This window comes from Cricetulus griseus, chromosome 5 (genome assembly GCF_003668045.3).
Source record: "Cricetulus griseus strain 17A/GY chromosome 5, alternate assembly CriGri-PICRH-1.0, whole genome shotgun sequence".
NCBI classification, from domain to species: Eukaryota; Metazoa; Chordata; class Mammalia; order Rodentia; family Cricetidae; genus Cricetulus; species Cricetulus griseus.
Window position 1 is genome coordinate 5,884,069 of NC_048598.1, and position 15,507 is coordinate 5,899,575.

Genomic DNA, 15,507 nt, shown 5'->3' on the forward strand with positions numbered 1-15,507 from the left:
TCTTCTCTGAGCTGATGCTAAGACTCTGGGCCCCACCTGATTCCCTACACATGCACCTGTCTGCACCTGGATAATTTAGTAATGTTATAGACCCTCCAAGACTGAGCCACCAGCACGAATGGTCAAATTCTGACAGTGTCTTACAGCTCCATCCGATACCCTGGTTCAAATACTGGGTGCTTTCCCTCACTCTCTCTTTCATGGGGCTTTGTCTGGTCTTTCTCTGAGGGGATCATTTGTATTTCAGCTGTTTACCATAATGTTACATCCGAGAGCTCATGGAGCTGTGTGTCCTCATAGCTCACTCCTTCCACCCCACGCCCTGGTTCTTCCTCTGTTGACATCATGCTTCACGCCTCTGTTCTCTCCTTGGCAGTGGTATCTGGGTCCCCCCCCCCCCCCTCATTTTTTCAGTTTTGCTCTTGTACACAATACTGGGCAAGTTCCCATGGATCATTTCCCAGTCATGCTTTCTGGCTGGTCACGCATACAATCTCGCAAAACACCTCCCCATTCCCTGTCCTTGGTCATTCTATTTCCTGTGGGTACCTTCTATTCACCCAAGGCAGGAACCCATGAGAGACAAAGGAGATGGTTTATCCAAGTCCAGGTTTTGTTGTTGCTGTTGTTTCCTTGCATATAGGAGCATGAATGAGAGCTACTTACAGGAGCTTGTGTGACTCTAAAACAGACGTGAGATGTGTCCCCAAAGAGTTCCACCCAAGCACCACCTTCCAGAAGCTGCAGAGGTGGATACCGAATTCAGTCAACCCATACTCCTCCACACTCTAGTGCCTCTTGAGCCTGCATGTTGCTGGGAGAGGCACGGAGGAACTTGTGTGGCTGCACAAGTGTGTCAGGAAGATACAGCCCTGCCGAGAACACCTTATAGTTCTGATTTTTGTCAAGTCTTTGCATGGCCTGGGTTTCAGAAGCCTGACAAAGGGCAGCAAGGGAGCAAAGAAAACACCGATATAGAGAAGTTGTAATCAAGCGGTCTGGGCTCTCTGTTGGGCAAGCTGCACCATCCCGTTTCTTGTATACAAATGGACAGGGGGGCGGGGTTATTGACTGCAGCTGAACATGGAGGCAACACTACTATCTATTCCTGAAGAAGGAGGCAGAGTTATTATACACAGGTGAACAAGGGGGCAGGTTCAGCTAATCTAGGTAGGAGCAGCCTTGATAGGAGAGCAGTCTTCAGGATGTAACGTCTGTGGTGAGAAAACTATGGTGGAGATTTTCTGCACACACTGTTGACACTCACATTCAGACCTGGGGAAGGCTTTTCACACACACACACACACACACACACACACACACACACACAGAGAGAGAGAGAGAGAGAGAGAGACACACACACACACACACACAGAGACACACTCGCGCACACACACAGACACACACACAGACACACACACACACACAGACACACACAGAGACACACACAGAGACACGCGTGCGCGTGCGCACATACTGAGGCACTGGTCTTTGACATGACCACACTCATGTCAACAATACACATTCACTCAGGGCTTCTGCTCACTCCCTACAGTTTTAAAATCACACTATGCAATTGAAATATATTTCCCCTAGTTTGCTTTTCGATTGCCCTTGTCACAAAGTTGCAAATTCACAGGCTCAAGATTTTATCTTTATAGTGTGACTTTGTCCAACGTAACACCTGGTCCAGGCATAAACATAGGAGCATGAAACACAGTGACAAACAAGGAGACAGATGCTCAGGGAAGCACGGTTCCCCAGAAGGCTGGGATCACTGGGACGCAGAAGTTTTACAGCAGAGGTGTTTACTCCTCAAGCACTTTACAGACAAAGAAAATGGGTGTGGCAATGTCATAGTGGTGGGATTCAGTTAAGACTCCATCCACTGTCAGGGTGGGAGGAGGAGTGGTAAAAGGGAGGGAAGGCAGGGAAGTCTCTGTAAAGACGTGGAGATCACAGGAAGGTCAGAGTAAGTCAGTAGACACAGAAAGGTCTGAGGACCAGGAAAAAACAGGGATGAGGAACACCAGTAGTTTTCATAAGGAATTAGGTAGAAATTTTCATTTTGAAGATGAGCGATGCCTTAAAGGAAGGCCAGACCTCAGGGAACTTCAGAAGAACCCTCTAGAAAAATGCTTAGAGCTGAGTAATTACAGATTATAACAGGGGTCTCAGCGTGCAGGATTTTGTTTGTTTAATCTGTAGCAATTGTTTTTATTCTGAGAATTTTCTACGATGTGTGTGTTTGCCTCTTCTGCCCCAACCCCCCTTATAATCATGTTCTTCCTCCTTCTTTTCCCATCCCACACAACTCTGAGATTTCTTCTCCCCACCCCCCAACTCCATCCAGGCTAGTTTGTACTGCCCCAGGAGTGAAACGAGTCCTACTGTGTGCTTGACCCATTAGACTCACACCATTAAAGAAAACTAGTCTTCTGATAGTAAGAACATCTTATGTAACATCATTGGACCTTTGCCTATCCGCCTTCCCCACCCCTGCTGGGATTTTGTCTGGCTGGGGCTTGCACCGGTCTTGTGAATGCTGTCACAGTCACATATGTTCAGATGTCCTGGTGTATTTGGAAAACACTGTGTCTTTGATGTCAGCCACCACAGCTGGGTCTTACAATATTTCTACTCCCTCTTTCTCAAAGCCCCCTGAGCTGTGATGTGATTATGTATCCCGTTTGGGGCTGAGTACTCCGCCGCAGGCCGCCCAGTGACCATCTGGGGGGTCTCTGTATGAATTGTCATCTACTGTGAGCATCACCTCTGATGAGGCTTGAGGGATGCCCTCAGCTGTGGCACTGCAATAAGCCGTGAGGAGCCCATTTCAACAAGACATGCCCACTGTTCCAACTGTGGCATGAATACTTTGCAACTAACCAACCACTTCATGGCTGGATCTAAAGCCTGTTCCTTGACACAGAACCCACACTGGACACTGTGAAAGGGGCCAGTGACCTGTAGCTTAGATATGTCATAGGCCCTAGAGAAGAAGCCAGTATTGACTGCTAAATGGATCTATAGAGCACAAAGGTGTCCTGACCCAGAGTGGCAATAGGTAAGTAAAAGGAGACAACTGAAATACTTTTAAATACAGGGACAAATAATATAAAACACACCAATGTGGATTCCTTTACTTGTGTTTTAAGACAGGCAGCAGTGCCTGACTCTTTCACCTCACCCCTTGAACTAGTCCAAGACTTCTAAGCGTTTCTGGAATAGTCATCAGGCAGAATAACCATGGTTGGATAGGTGTTTTATTGAAGACAAATAAGAACAAAGGAACTAGAGCAAAGTCCTCTCAATAGACTGTAGGTGGAGTTCTCATGTTCCACAGGCGCTCTCAAATAACTGACTTGGAATCTTAATATAAATTATAAATGCTTGGTCAGTAGCTCAGGCTTGTTTTTCAAACTCAAATTAGCCAATTTCTATTAATCTGTGTGCTGCCACATGGCTCCTGGCTTGTTAGCTCATTTTGTACGGTCCTGCTTCCTTAGTGGCTGGCTGGCAACTCCTCTGACTCCACCCTTCTTCATCCCAGCATTCTCAGTTTGGCTCTCCTGCCTAACTTTATCCTGCTCAGCTATTAGCCAGTCAGCTTGTCTACTAAACCAATCATAATGACGTATATTCACCCGGTGTATAGAAAGATTATTCCACAGCAATAGGCTTTATGGCCTCCACATAGCAAGAGGTGCCTAGCAGGTCCTCAGACACACTGCATTCCCAACCACTCATTGTCATCTAAGTGTTCCCCATCTACCTGGCCCACCCTGTATTCATTCGCTCTCCTTTGTCTGAATCCTTTTCTCCCCTTCTGTGGTTCAAATCACATGTCTTCTAGAGAGCAGGGACCGATTCTCACATCGGGATAAATGCCTTCAGGGGACATGGCGGCTCGTGTGCTCACAGGTAAGCACTAAGGGGGACTAGGAATGTTAAATACACAGGGTTGTCTCTTCAAAGAGAGATGTATAACCTCTTTTCCCCCAGAAGGCTGGGAGTGGGTGTAGTTAATAACCTTTGCCCTATCCGTGTGGCTGAGACTACACCAGATCTCCCCCCAGGCCTTATCACGAGCTTGTTTTCCTCAGTCAATCTATGCAAACTGTCTTGCTGTAAGATGTCACACATAGTTTACAAAGAATTTCTATGTGGTGATGTCTTAAGCTTTATTGTTGAGTTATTTATCACTACACAAAAAATTTTCACCAAATCATGCTGTGCTTAAATGTTCCTAAAATAAACTATTTGGCATCAGACTCTTGAAATTTGAAGCAACACCAGCCACTGAGTCATGTTGAACTAAATTTCCTTTTTGCTCCTTGCAGAATAACACTCTGGTGGCCATGGGATTTGCAGAGACCCCCATAACTACCCCTTTAATATATAAACTAAGCCTCAGGGTAATGTTCCTTAACTACTGTTGAAGTTACCACCCCAAACTCGCATCTATAAAATTCTAGCAAATGTGTGTATATTTGCTGGGTGGTTCTTGGGAGAGATGGAAGAGATGGTAATAGTAAACAAACTACTCCAGAATAAAGTGTATCTACCAATGGTGTGCATCTGAACACACACACACACACACACACACACACACACACACACACACACACACACACCTGTCACGATAAATCTTTCTGCCAAAAGCCGCTGAACCCCACAGCCACCTGTACGCTTTATGTCAGCCGCCTGCCCGAGTTAGGCCCAAATAAATACACAGAAACTTGTATTAGGTACAATGCTGCTTGGCCAATGACTAGGATTCTCATCTGTTAGCTCAGTATCAATTATCATAAATCTATATTTTATAAGACTTATCTTATTGGACGCCTTATTGGCGTCCCTCCTTGCCGGTGGATCACATCGTGCCGCTGGAGCAGGAGCGGAGGGGAAAAGAGGGGCCTTCCTGTTTCTCCTTTGCTTAAATATGAGTCTCCTTGCTATGTCACTTTCTACCTGGATCAGCATTTTTCTACTACATTTCCCAGAATCCTCTTTGACTTTTAGTACTGTCTAACTTTCTGTCTCATTGGTCAAACAGTATTTTATTTAACAACCAATAAGATAAACATACACAGTACATTCCCCATCACACACCCTCACACTCACACCACATGTACACAGGGAGGGGGTGGTATCTGAAGTCCACAGGAAGAGCAAAGTTATAATAATATCGTGTTTTTTATAGTTGATTCCCTAAGGCGTCTTCATCATTTGCTTTTACCTCATGTAGCAGCTGCCTTGCAAGAGGCTCCTCTCCTCTTTCTCCCCCTTCCAGCCTTTTCTAAAGCCTGGTTCCTACCACATGAATATCAGTCTTGCCATCCCTACATTTAAAGAGATACTGATAATTGCCAGCATCTAGAATATTAAATCAAAGTGTCATCTTGGCAGATAAGGTCCTAAGTGTTATGCCTCCTCCTTTCTGTTTCTCTCTCTTCCATCCTTAGCGCTCTCTTCCAGCATTGCCCCTGGCAATAGTGTCAATCATCCTTCCTTCTTAGTTCCCCAGACATACAATGGCCTCTCCCAGGCATTTTATGGCCTGAGCAGCCTCTTTGGTAAGCAAATCCTCCTTATTCACCCTTCAAGAGAAGTTTGACTAGCCACCCAGAATTCCCCAGACATCACAGCATCTTCTGTCCATCCTAATTCACCCTATAAAACAGTAGCAATTTATACACTAGCGGAGTGTGACTTCTTTGGGTGGAATGCCCCTCTGTTCCCTTGGTAAGAATGCCCTTTCCTACCTTTGTGCCTCTGAGCTCAGCTTCTGAAACTGAGGGTCACAGCTGGATATGGGGTTGTGTAACTGAAGGAAAACTCTGGCAGCATTAAAAGGTTTCTGAATGTGTGGTGACCAAAACGCTATTCAAAACTCAAATGCATAACAAGTCGTGTATGTGTGAGTGTGTGTGTTTGTGTGTGTGTGTGTGTGTGTGTGTGTGTGTGTGTCTGTGTGTGACAGAGCTCTCCTGTGTTGCTCTGTGTGACTTCACTGTGGCCTAGGTTCTGAACAAACAGAATGTACACTTTGTAGGCCACATGCAATCATGTTTCACAGAGGCGAGAAACGCTGCCTGAAACATGTGGGCTCGGATTTGACACTCATGTGTTGTGAGTTGCAGTGTTTTTACTGCTACCTGCAGATACTTCTCTCACAGAAACATAATTGTTTGATTCACAGAAGACGCAGACTTTCAGCATTTTCCTGTTGCTGTCCTCAGTCTATATGAGGCTAGAATACTTTGGCATTGGATTGTATGAGAGTGTTTGATCTTAAATGGTAGTTTGAGCTGCTTTCTTGAGATCCATAAAAGGTCATTTAATGAATGTTGGCTTGGGGTCACAGCACTGTTTCTCATGACTTCTGAAAGGGTTGAAAATATACTGCTGCTGTTTTGTACTGTGTCTTTACGCACGGTAGTCTTCTCAGCATGGACCATTGAGAAAACCAAAACATAGAACAACTCTAAAAAACATCAGAGATACCCTGTAGTATCCAGTAATCAACCATTATTTAATTATACATGTAAAAATTATCAAAGACATTCATCTCAGTATGCAAATGGAAAATTATATTTACCAAAGAAATGTCTGACACTCTCTTTTAAACTTTTATTGATTATTATTGGTGGAGGGGGTATATGAGCCTCCATGTACATGTGGTGGACAGAGGACAATTGATTGACGGAGCTGGTTCTCTCTCCACTTTTACCTGGATTCTGGGACTCAGACTCATGTCACAAGGCTTGTGTAGCAAGCGCCTTAACTCATTGAGCCATCTCACTCTCCTCTTGCTGACTTATTATCAGTAAATGCTTTTACTTGTCTGCCATTTCATGTGCTCGCTTGCAGAACTTTCTTGGGCTTAAAGAATGGGAGATGTTTAAGAAGCCCCACCTCTTGAGCACTTGGTGGATGACATAACATGCGCTTTTGGTAATGAACAGTCATGTGCAATCCAGGTTGTCGGGGACTCGGGACTGGCCTCTACAGTGGTGGTGGTGGGCATGCACAAGGAAAGGCAACTCTGCCTGTGGTGAGGATTTGTCCCCAAACTTAAGTTCTCAGTTGGTGCCTCCAATTCTCCCCCCCCCCCCCCCGTTGCTTTGGTTCTCTTTCCATGGCTTTGGATTCTGGACTTTTGAACATTTCTTTTCCTTGTTAGTTCTGAATGTCCTTGATGGTTCACTATTATGCCACCCTCTGATTCCTGTAAATGGTACCAAATAGGACTCAAGCCACCTTGCCCAGGGTCAACTGTTCTTTGACCAGAGCAGATGGACTTTCTTCAACTCAGACATATAGGATGATGGGAGGGAATGGCTTGCTCTGTCCATTCCAGTCTCACAGAATGATCTAGATAAGTTACAAGAAGAGTAGTAAATGAAAAAATAGTGAGTCTTACATTTTCTACTCCCTTCGGAAGCTTGCTTACCTCTACAGAAGAGAGAGAATCCACTTTTCTATGCCCCGATAATTCAATCACAGTCATCCCTGTCAATCACATGGCATGGGAAGGAGGCAGGTTCCCCCACTGGGGAGAAAGTTAGAGCAGGATGTGTCCAGAGCTTGACCCTGCATGGTCTCCTGACCCTGTATGACCTCCTGACCCTGCATGGTTTCCTGACCCTGTATGACCTCCTGACCTTGCATGACCTCCTGACCCTGCATGGTTTCCTGACCCTGCATGACTTCCTGACCCTGCATGGTTTCCTGACCCTGCATGTCCTCCTGACCCTGCATGGTTTCCTGACCCTGCATGTCCTCCTGACCCTGCATGGTCTCCTGACCCTGCATGACCTCCTGACCCTGCATCACTTCCTTCGGCCCAAAGCAGGAAAGGCTGCCTCCCACTTCTTCCCTGCCCTTTAGAGGAAAGATGTCTCAGCAGCAGAACAGGGAACCCTGTGGACACTGTGAGCTTGTTGCTGTTGTATATCAAATGGAACACAGAGAGGCTTTGTTGAGGGCTCTGCCTCTTGGAATTCTGAATCACTATCCGTTGTCTCATAAATATGACTCATTTGATCAATGGCAAAAGAATAGTTTTCTCTTTGAACAGAAAATTCTCTTAGTGACTCCTTTGTTTGTTTGTTTTAATTCTGTAAAAGTGAAACTTTAACTTACTTTTGACCTAGTTTCCCTAGATTTTCCGAAATGGGCTCTGTCAGCTATTATAGACCTACACTGGTTATCCTGAAATGGTATTTAGTTATTAAACAAATTAAAGAACAGAAAGATGCCCAAGAGATGTAGAGTATCACCCTGGGAAATATAATTTAAATCACATTTGAATTTTGCTTACACATAAGAGATAAAGAGCCCTAAGATAATGATGCCCCCATCCTGAGGAAAAGCCAAATAGTTACTTCCTTATTGAAAAAGTTTTGTTTTTTATTATATGTATGTATCTGTTTTGGGGTGTGTGTCATGGAGACCAGAAGAGGGCCCTGGATACTCTGACACTGGACTTAGAGGTGTAGCACTGAGCTGCCTGATGGTGCTGGTGACCTGACTGGATCCTCTGTGGGAACACCACACACTCGTAGTCAGTGAGCTGTCTCTCCAGTGATTTTCATAACCCCCCCCCCCGCCAGGGCCCAGGCTACCAAACAACCAGGAAAGCTATCTATAAGAGTGACAACTCGAGGGGAGGGAGAGGGAGAAGGGACTTGAAATAAGCTTGTTCCCTAACTAGAACTAATAAAAATAAAAAAAAAAAAAAAAAAAAAAAAAAAAGAGTGACAACTCCTCTGGGGGTTCCACCTTTGGTACAGCAGGAGTGGCCCCTCAAAGAGCAGCCATGAAGAAAGCAGTTGAAGTGCAAACAAAGGCTGAGCAAGGGAAAAGAAGACAAGTCATGGTTGTTGGGAACTCAAGAAGTGAAACTCTCACCAGCTCACAAGTCCTCTCTGCTGGGCCGCTAATGAGTAGATTTAATACACATGGAGGTGAGATGGCTCCTTTTGGTTGTCAACCTGACGAGATCTGGAACCAACTAAAATGCAAGCCACTGGGAACTGCTGTAAAGGACTTTCTTGATCACATCATTTGAAGTGGCAAGACCCATCCTGAATGTGAATGATATCGTCTGGTGACAGCCCATATAAAAAGACATGGAAGAAAGAAACTTGGTTGTCCTGCCATTTCTTCACACTGCTGGCGACCTCATCTATCCTGCTATGTTGCATTCCTTTGCCGATGTTTTTAGGGTTTCTAACACAGACTGAAGCAACATCTCTCCAGGACCCCTCTAGGCCTCCAGTGACAAGGGTCTGATGCTCCATTCAGCCTTGTAGGCTAAGCTACTACCAGATGCTGAACCTCTCCAGTAGAAGACAGCTGTTGCTGGACTATCTAGACAGTATCGTGTAAGCCAAAATAAATGCTTTGCTATTCTATGTTGCTTTTGGTCATGGCATTTTATCTCAGCACCAGAGAAAATAAACAGCTAATACTTGGGGCAAAGTAGAAGATGGAGCATCTTCCTTGCTGGCACTCTCTGGAATGGAACCAGAAAACTTTCCTTCAGCTCCAGGCAGGCTCTAGGAGAAGATCTACAGATTCTAGGGCAGGCAAGTGACCTTTGCTCTTCAGAGGGCAGGACTTGCCTTGAGTGTCATCTTGTCCAGTTAGGAAGCAGAAGCTCAGTTAATGCTGGCAGAGCTAGCAGGAGGGAAGAGGTTAGGAGGCCGGCCTGCTCAGTTTAGTGTGCTATGTTTGTTTTTAATCTACATATTCTACTTTTCCTCTGCAGTTTCAGGCTCATAACCTACTCCTAAAAGCAGGCCATAGAAAACAGCATTTCTCTTCCCCAAAGCAGAACACAGACCCTTCCCCGCCTTCCTTTCTGGAAAATGGCTGTCAGGACCCCCGATCTGCTTGTCTAAGGAAGACTCTTTCCTAGTCAGGGTTTAATCCATTATCATCATGGCAGGAAGCAAGGCAGCATGCAGGCAGACATGGTGCTGGATTAGGAGCTGAGAGTCCTGCATCTTGACCTGCAGGCAATGTCTCAGAGGTCTGAGACACTGGGTATGGCTTGAGCATATATGAAACCTCAAAGCTGACCTCCACAGTGGCACACTTCCTCCAACAAAGTCACACCTACTCCAACAAAGCCACACCTCCTAATAGTGCCACTCCCAAAGAGTTTATGGAGGCCAATTATATTCACACTACCACAGGCCCATTCAAGAAGAGCTCTGCTCCACACCCTGGAGGGAAGGATGCTCCATATAGACTGAGGGGAACCTGAAACATTCAGCCTATTAGCATTGCATGGCATCCTTTTAATTCAACCTTATTCAAGCAGCATTGCCTTTGCCTGAGCCATGTTTATACAAGGAATTCCTCATAAATCCCAGTGGGACAATAGCCGCCTGAGTTCTGCCCACTGTGTTAGGGTCCCAAATAACACACAGAGACTTAAATTGGGTACAATGCTGCTGGCCAATGACTAGGATTTCTCATTTGCTAGCTCAGTCTTAATCATCAACCACAACTATTAAACTATATATTTTATAAACTTATTTTACTGAGGATGCCAGAAGCAAGCGTCCTTTCTTCCCAGGCTCACATGGCAACTCTACAGAGAAGAGAAGAGGAGGAAGAAGAAGAAAAGAAAGAGATCAATTTCCTGCTTGTCCCTGCTTATATTCTGAGTCTGCCTGCTATGTCACTTCCTGCCTGGATCACAAGACTTCTCTTTACTACATTTCCCAGAATCCTCCTTGACTCCTACTTCCACCTAACTAGCTACCTCATTGGCCAACAGTACTTTATTCAACAACCAATAAGCTAAACATACACAGAAGGACTTGCCCCATCACCCAAAGAGTTTATGGGGGCCGATTACATTCACACTACCACAGGCCCATTCAAGAAGAGCTCTGCTCCACACCCTGGAGGGAAGGATGTTCCATATAGACTGAGGGGAATCTGAAACATTCAGCCTATTAGCATTGTGTGGCATCCTTTTAATTCAACCTCATTCAAGCATCATTGCCCATGCCTGAGCCATGTTTATACAAGGAATTCCTCATAAATCCCAGTGGACAGTGTTCAAAGAATTTCCAAATAGTTGAGCACATGGAGACTCTTGGAGGTCATGGAAGTGTCGCACCCCTTTCTGTGTGTTGGGATAAACTTTTTGTATACTGTGTGAAGAAGTGTCTCTGTCCTTGCCCAAGGCACCTGCTGACTGGTTTAATAAAGAGCTGGACAGCCAATAGCTGTTCCAGTAGGTGGGACTTCTAGGGAGATATAGGAACTCTGGAAGAGAATCTGAGATATGGGAGGATCACCAGCCAGATGGAGATGAAGTCAGATGTACAGTATTGAGGGGAGTTAATGAACCAACCACGTGGCAGAATATAGATTAATATAAATGGATTAATTTACATTTTAGGAGCTCTCTCTCTCTCCCTCCCCCCCCTCTCTCCCCCTCTCCCCCTCTAGGTGACTCAGCATTCAGAGCACCTGTTGCTCTTACAGAGGACACTTCCAGATTCAATTCCCAGCCCTCGAGCCTTAACTCACAACCATCTGTAATTCTAGTTCCAGGGGATCTGACCCCCTATTCTGGCCTCCATAGGCACTAGCATTGAACACATTTAGTGCACATACATATGTGTAAGCAGTATACCCATATACATAAGATAAAAATAAATATTCTTAAAATAGCATTACCTATCATATCATCAAGGTTAATTATTATAAATAGGGAGGAAGCACATGAAAAAATGTCAGCAAAAAATGAGTAGGATATAATGTGTGAAGAATAGTTTCTAGGGGCTGGGGAGATAGCTCAGAGCTTAAGAGCACTGACTGCTTTTCCAGAGGTCCTGAGTTCATTTCCCAGCAACCACATGGTGGCTCACAACCATCTGTAATGAGATCTGGTACCCTCTTCTGGCCCTCAGGGATACATGCAGGCAGAATGCTGTACACAAAATGAATAAGTCTTTAAAAAGAAAAGAAAAAAGAATGGTTTCTAGTAATACTTTCCTCTGCGCCCAGTATCTCTTAAAATGATGGTCTTGGCCATGTAGGATAAAGAACCTAGAACCTATGAAATCTGATATTTAAATTCTATTTATCAATGATATTCACTTTCAAGTAGGCTAACATTTTGGCTTATCTATTAGCAAAAATATGTATTTTATTTATTCTGTTTGATCAGACTTACAATTTTTGACAGAGAAAAAATGAACACAGCTTCAAATGTGTCTTATTATTTTTTTTTCATCTTAATCACAGAATTAAGGAGTACTTCCTCAAAATTTCACATTTTGTACAGTCCCCATGCCAAACTGAGCATGGCAGTGTTACTCTTTACTTAAGTAGCCAATGCCACACACAGTTTGGAGTACATCTATTAGGGAGACATGTTATCTGTGAAATAATAAAATTCATTGATACTTCATCCAAGAACATAATAACACATGTTCTTGCCTTCTTGTGTGCTAATCAGGGGATCTCATCAACTACAGAGAGTGTGGTGGTTTGAAGGAGAATGGCCCCCATAGGCTCAGAGATTTGAATGCTTGGTCTCTAGTTTGTTTGGGAAGAATTAGGGGGTGTGGCCTCATTAGAGGGGTGTGTAACCAGGTGGGGTGGGCTTTCAGGTTTCAAAAGCCCATGTCAGCTCCAGTCCTTCTCCTTGCCTCCGACTTGCAGATCAGGGTGTAAGCTCACAGCTACTGCTCCAGTGCTATGCCTGTCTGCTTGCAGCCATGATGACCACGGAGTCACCCTCTGAAACTGTGTGCGGTATTCCCATTAAATGTTTCCTTTTATTGGTTGTCTTGGCCGTGGTGTCTCTTCACAGCAATAGGAAAGTGACTAAGGTGATTTGGCACTTGTGTAGCCATAATGTGACATTTTGAACATGTGAAAAATTCTTTTGGATTCTTCTCCGCTTTCCAGGTCTTCTAAATGATGCGGTTTGTTTCAACGGTTTTCAAAGCACTTTGGTACATTGACTGGCATGTTGAGTTTTAGTGGAAGTGCAGAGCCTGTACTTTCCTCACTGCTGTGACCAGCATGTGACAGCATGTGACAGGAAGCAGCTTCAGGAAAGAAAGAGTTATTTTGTCTTACAGTTTGAGGAGATACAGTACATCATGGAGAGGAGGGCATGGCAGCAGTCCCGCCATGGTGGCCACATGCGCAGTAGGACTCACATCTTGGAGGACCTGGGAGCAGGAAGAAGGCAGGCAGTGGGCTGGACTGTAAAGTCTCAAGCCCCGCCCTCAGTGAGCCACTTCCTTCTGTAAGTTTCCACTGCTAATAGTCCACAACTTTACAAAACTGCCGCACTAGCTCGGGTGCAGGGTGGGCTGGCGGCATAGTGTTCAAATGCATGAGCCTGTGGGAACATTCCTTTCTCAAACCACAGCTAACAAAAGACTGTTATTTGTCGCCAGTGGGAGGTTAATCCACGATATGCTAATGCCCTTATCTGCCCCTTCCTTTCTGACTATTTCTGGTTCTGAATAATGAAAGCTTATCTCTCCATGTGGGCACTCCTTCCCATATTTCTCTTTCAATTAAAGGAAATGTCCTGGCTAGTTTCTTACCAACTGGACACTAGCTAGAGTCATCTGAGTGGAGGGAGCCTCAGCTGAGAAAATGCCTCCATAAGCTCAGGCTGTAGGTAGGCCTACAGGGCATTTTCTTTTTTCTTTTTGGTTTTTTCGAGACAGGGTTTCTCTGTGGCTTTGGAGGCTGGAGGCTGTCCTGCTCTTGTAGACCTGGCTGGTCTCGAACTCACAGAGATCCACCTGCCTCTGCCTCCTGAGTGCTGGGATTAAAGGCACGTGTCACATTTTCTTAACTAGTGATGGATGGGCGAGTCTAGCCCATTCTGGGTGCCGTCATCCCTGAATTCTATGAGAAAGCAGGATGAGCAAGCCAAAGAAAGCAAGCCAGTAAGCAGCACCCTCCATGGCCTCTGCATCAGCTCCTGCCTCCAGGTCCCTGCCCTGCTTGAGTTCCTGTCCTGATGTCCTCTGATGAGCCAGATAAGCCCTTTTCTCCCCAAGTTGCTTTTGGCCATGGTATTTCATCACAGCAACAGTGACCCTAACTTAGACAGGCAGCTGTCTCTCCCACAAGCCTTCTACCACAGGTCTGCCTAGTGGCTTATCCTGCCCTTCCATATTTATTCTAGAGCGTTGTCTAGAACACTCTCCCTCTTCAGCATCACAGCATTTAAAAATCTTATTCTTTGTGAACTTCTTACAAGAATACAAAGAAATCTGATCGGGATCATTCCCTTCCCCCCTTTTACCAGCTGTGCAATTTTGAGCACGTTTTCAGGCAGTTTTTAAAACTCGACCTTCTGTTTTTGAAGTGGCATTAGGGCCAAGTGGTAGAGTGTTTTGCATGTGTAAAGTTCTGGTTCATTCCCTAGGACTCCTAGTAAAAGAGAAGCACACACACACACACACACACACACACACTATAAACCATTCATTTATACTAAGCCCACACTTAACACAGGGTAGCTGTGATTTCTGCCTTATCAACATTAGCTGGGGTCCATTAAGATAGCAGACTTTAAAAAGTATGGTTTAGGGATTGGGCGTTTAGGTCAGTGGCGCCTAGCAAGCACAAAGCCTCATGCTCCATCCCCAGGTTTGGAACTGCAGGGCGTCAGGCTGAGAGCAAAAAAACCCGAATCCGTAAGCAAGACAAAATCGTGTGTATCTACAGTCTAGAAACCTGTAGCTGCCCTTGCACACCCCAGGAGTGGTTTTGCTCTGTGCTGTCCTGGGCTCTGGCAGCAGGGAAGTTATGGCGTTTGCAGGTAATGCACTGTAAGGTGTTCAGATTCTTAACTCTTCATTGAATGTGCACACGTGCATTAGCCGTCAGCCCGAACATGTGTGTGACGGAGAACAGGGAAAAAAGCGAAATCTGAGCTAGTCCCTCAGCCCCAGACCGGCCTGCCGCCTGAAGCCCCGCCCTCTTGCAGGCCCCGCCCAGTCTACTCCGATGAAGTGAAGCGCCAACGCTGCGCCGTTTTGTCCCACGCGGCGACCCGTCGTCCCGACGGCTGTGGCGGCCGCCATGGAGGCGAGCGGGCCCTGAGGAGAGGCCCGGCCAGGCCGGCGGCCTGCAGCCGCGAGAGGCGGAGGCCTGGGGGCACGCAGGAGGGAGGCGGGTGCGAGCCGGGACGCCGCGGGAGGCTCGTGCTCCGTGTGTGCTCCTGGCTCCGGCCCGGCCCCGGCCCCGGCCCCGGCCCGGCCCCGCCCCGGCCCCGGCTCCGACCCCGGCCCCGGCCGCAGACATGGCGGGCGGGCACTGCGGCGGCTTCGCCGCGGCGGCGGCCAGCAGCGGGGAGATCGTGCAGCTGAACGTGGGGGGGACCAGGTGAGCCCGCAGCCGCGCGGGGACAGGTGGGCGGGACACTTGAGCATCTGCAGCTCAGGTGGGGTCCCCGCTGCAGCCCGGGCGGTGTCTGCAGCCCAGGTG

General features: G+C 46.3%; 1 protein-coding gene across 2 annotated transcripts in view; it reads left to right on the forward strand.

Moving 5' to 3' along the window:
• Positions 1–15,061: 15,061 nt before the first annotated feature.
• The window catches only part of Kctd3 (potassium channel tetramerization domain containing 3), a 42,644-nt gene continuing 42,198 nt past the window's right edge, over positions 15,062–15,507 (forward strand). Inside the window, exon 1 of one of the 2 annotated variants that reach the window (XM_027418725.2) lies at positions 15,062–15,405. In XM_027418725.2, coding sequence (XP_027274526.1) covers positions 15,323–15,405 — 83 coding nt within the window. In that variant the 5' untranslated portion in view covers positions 15,062–15,322. The remainder of the gene's footprint in view (positions 15,406–15,507) is intronic. The other variant, XM_027418723.2, reaches the window with a different exon arrangement.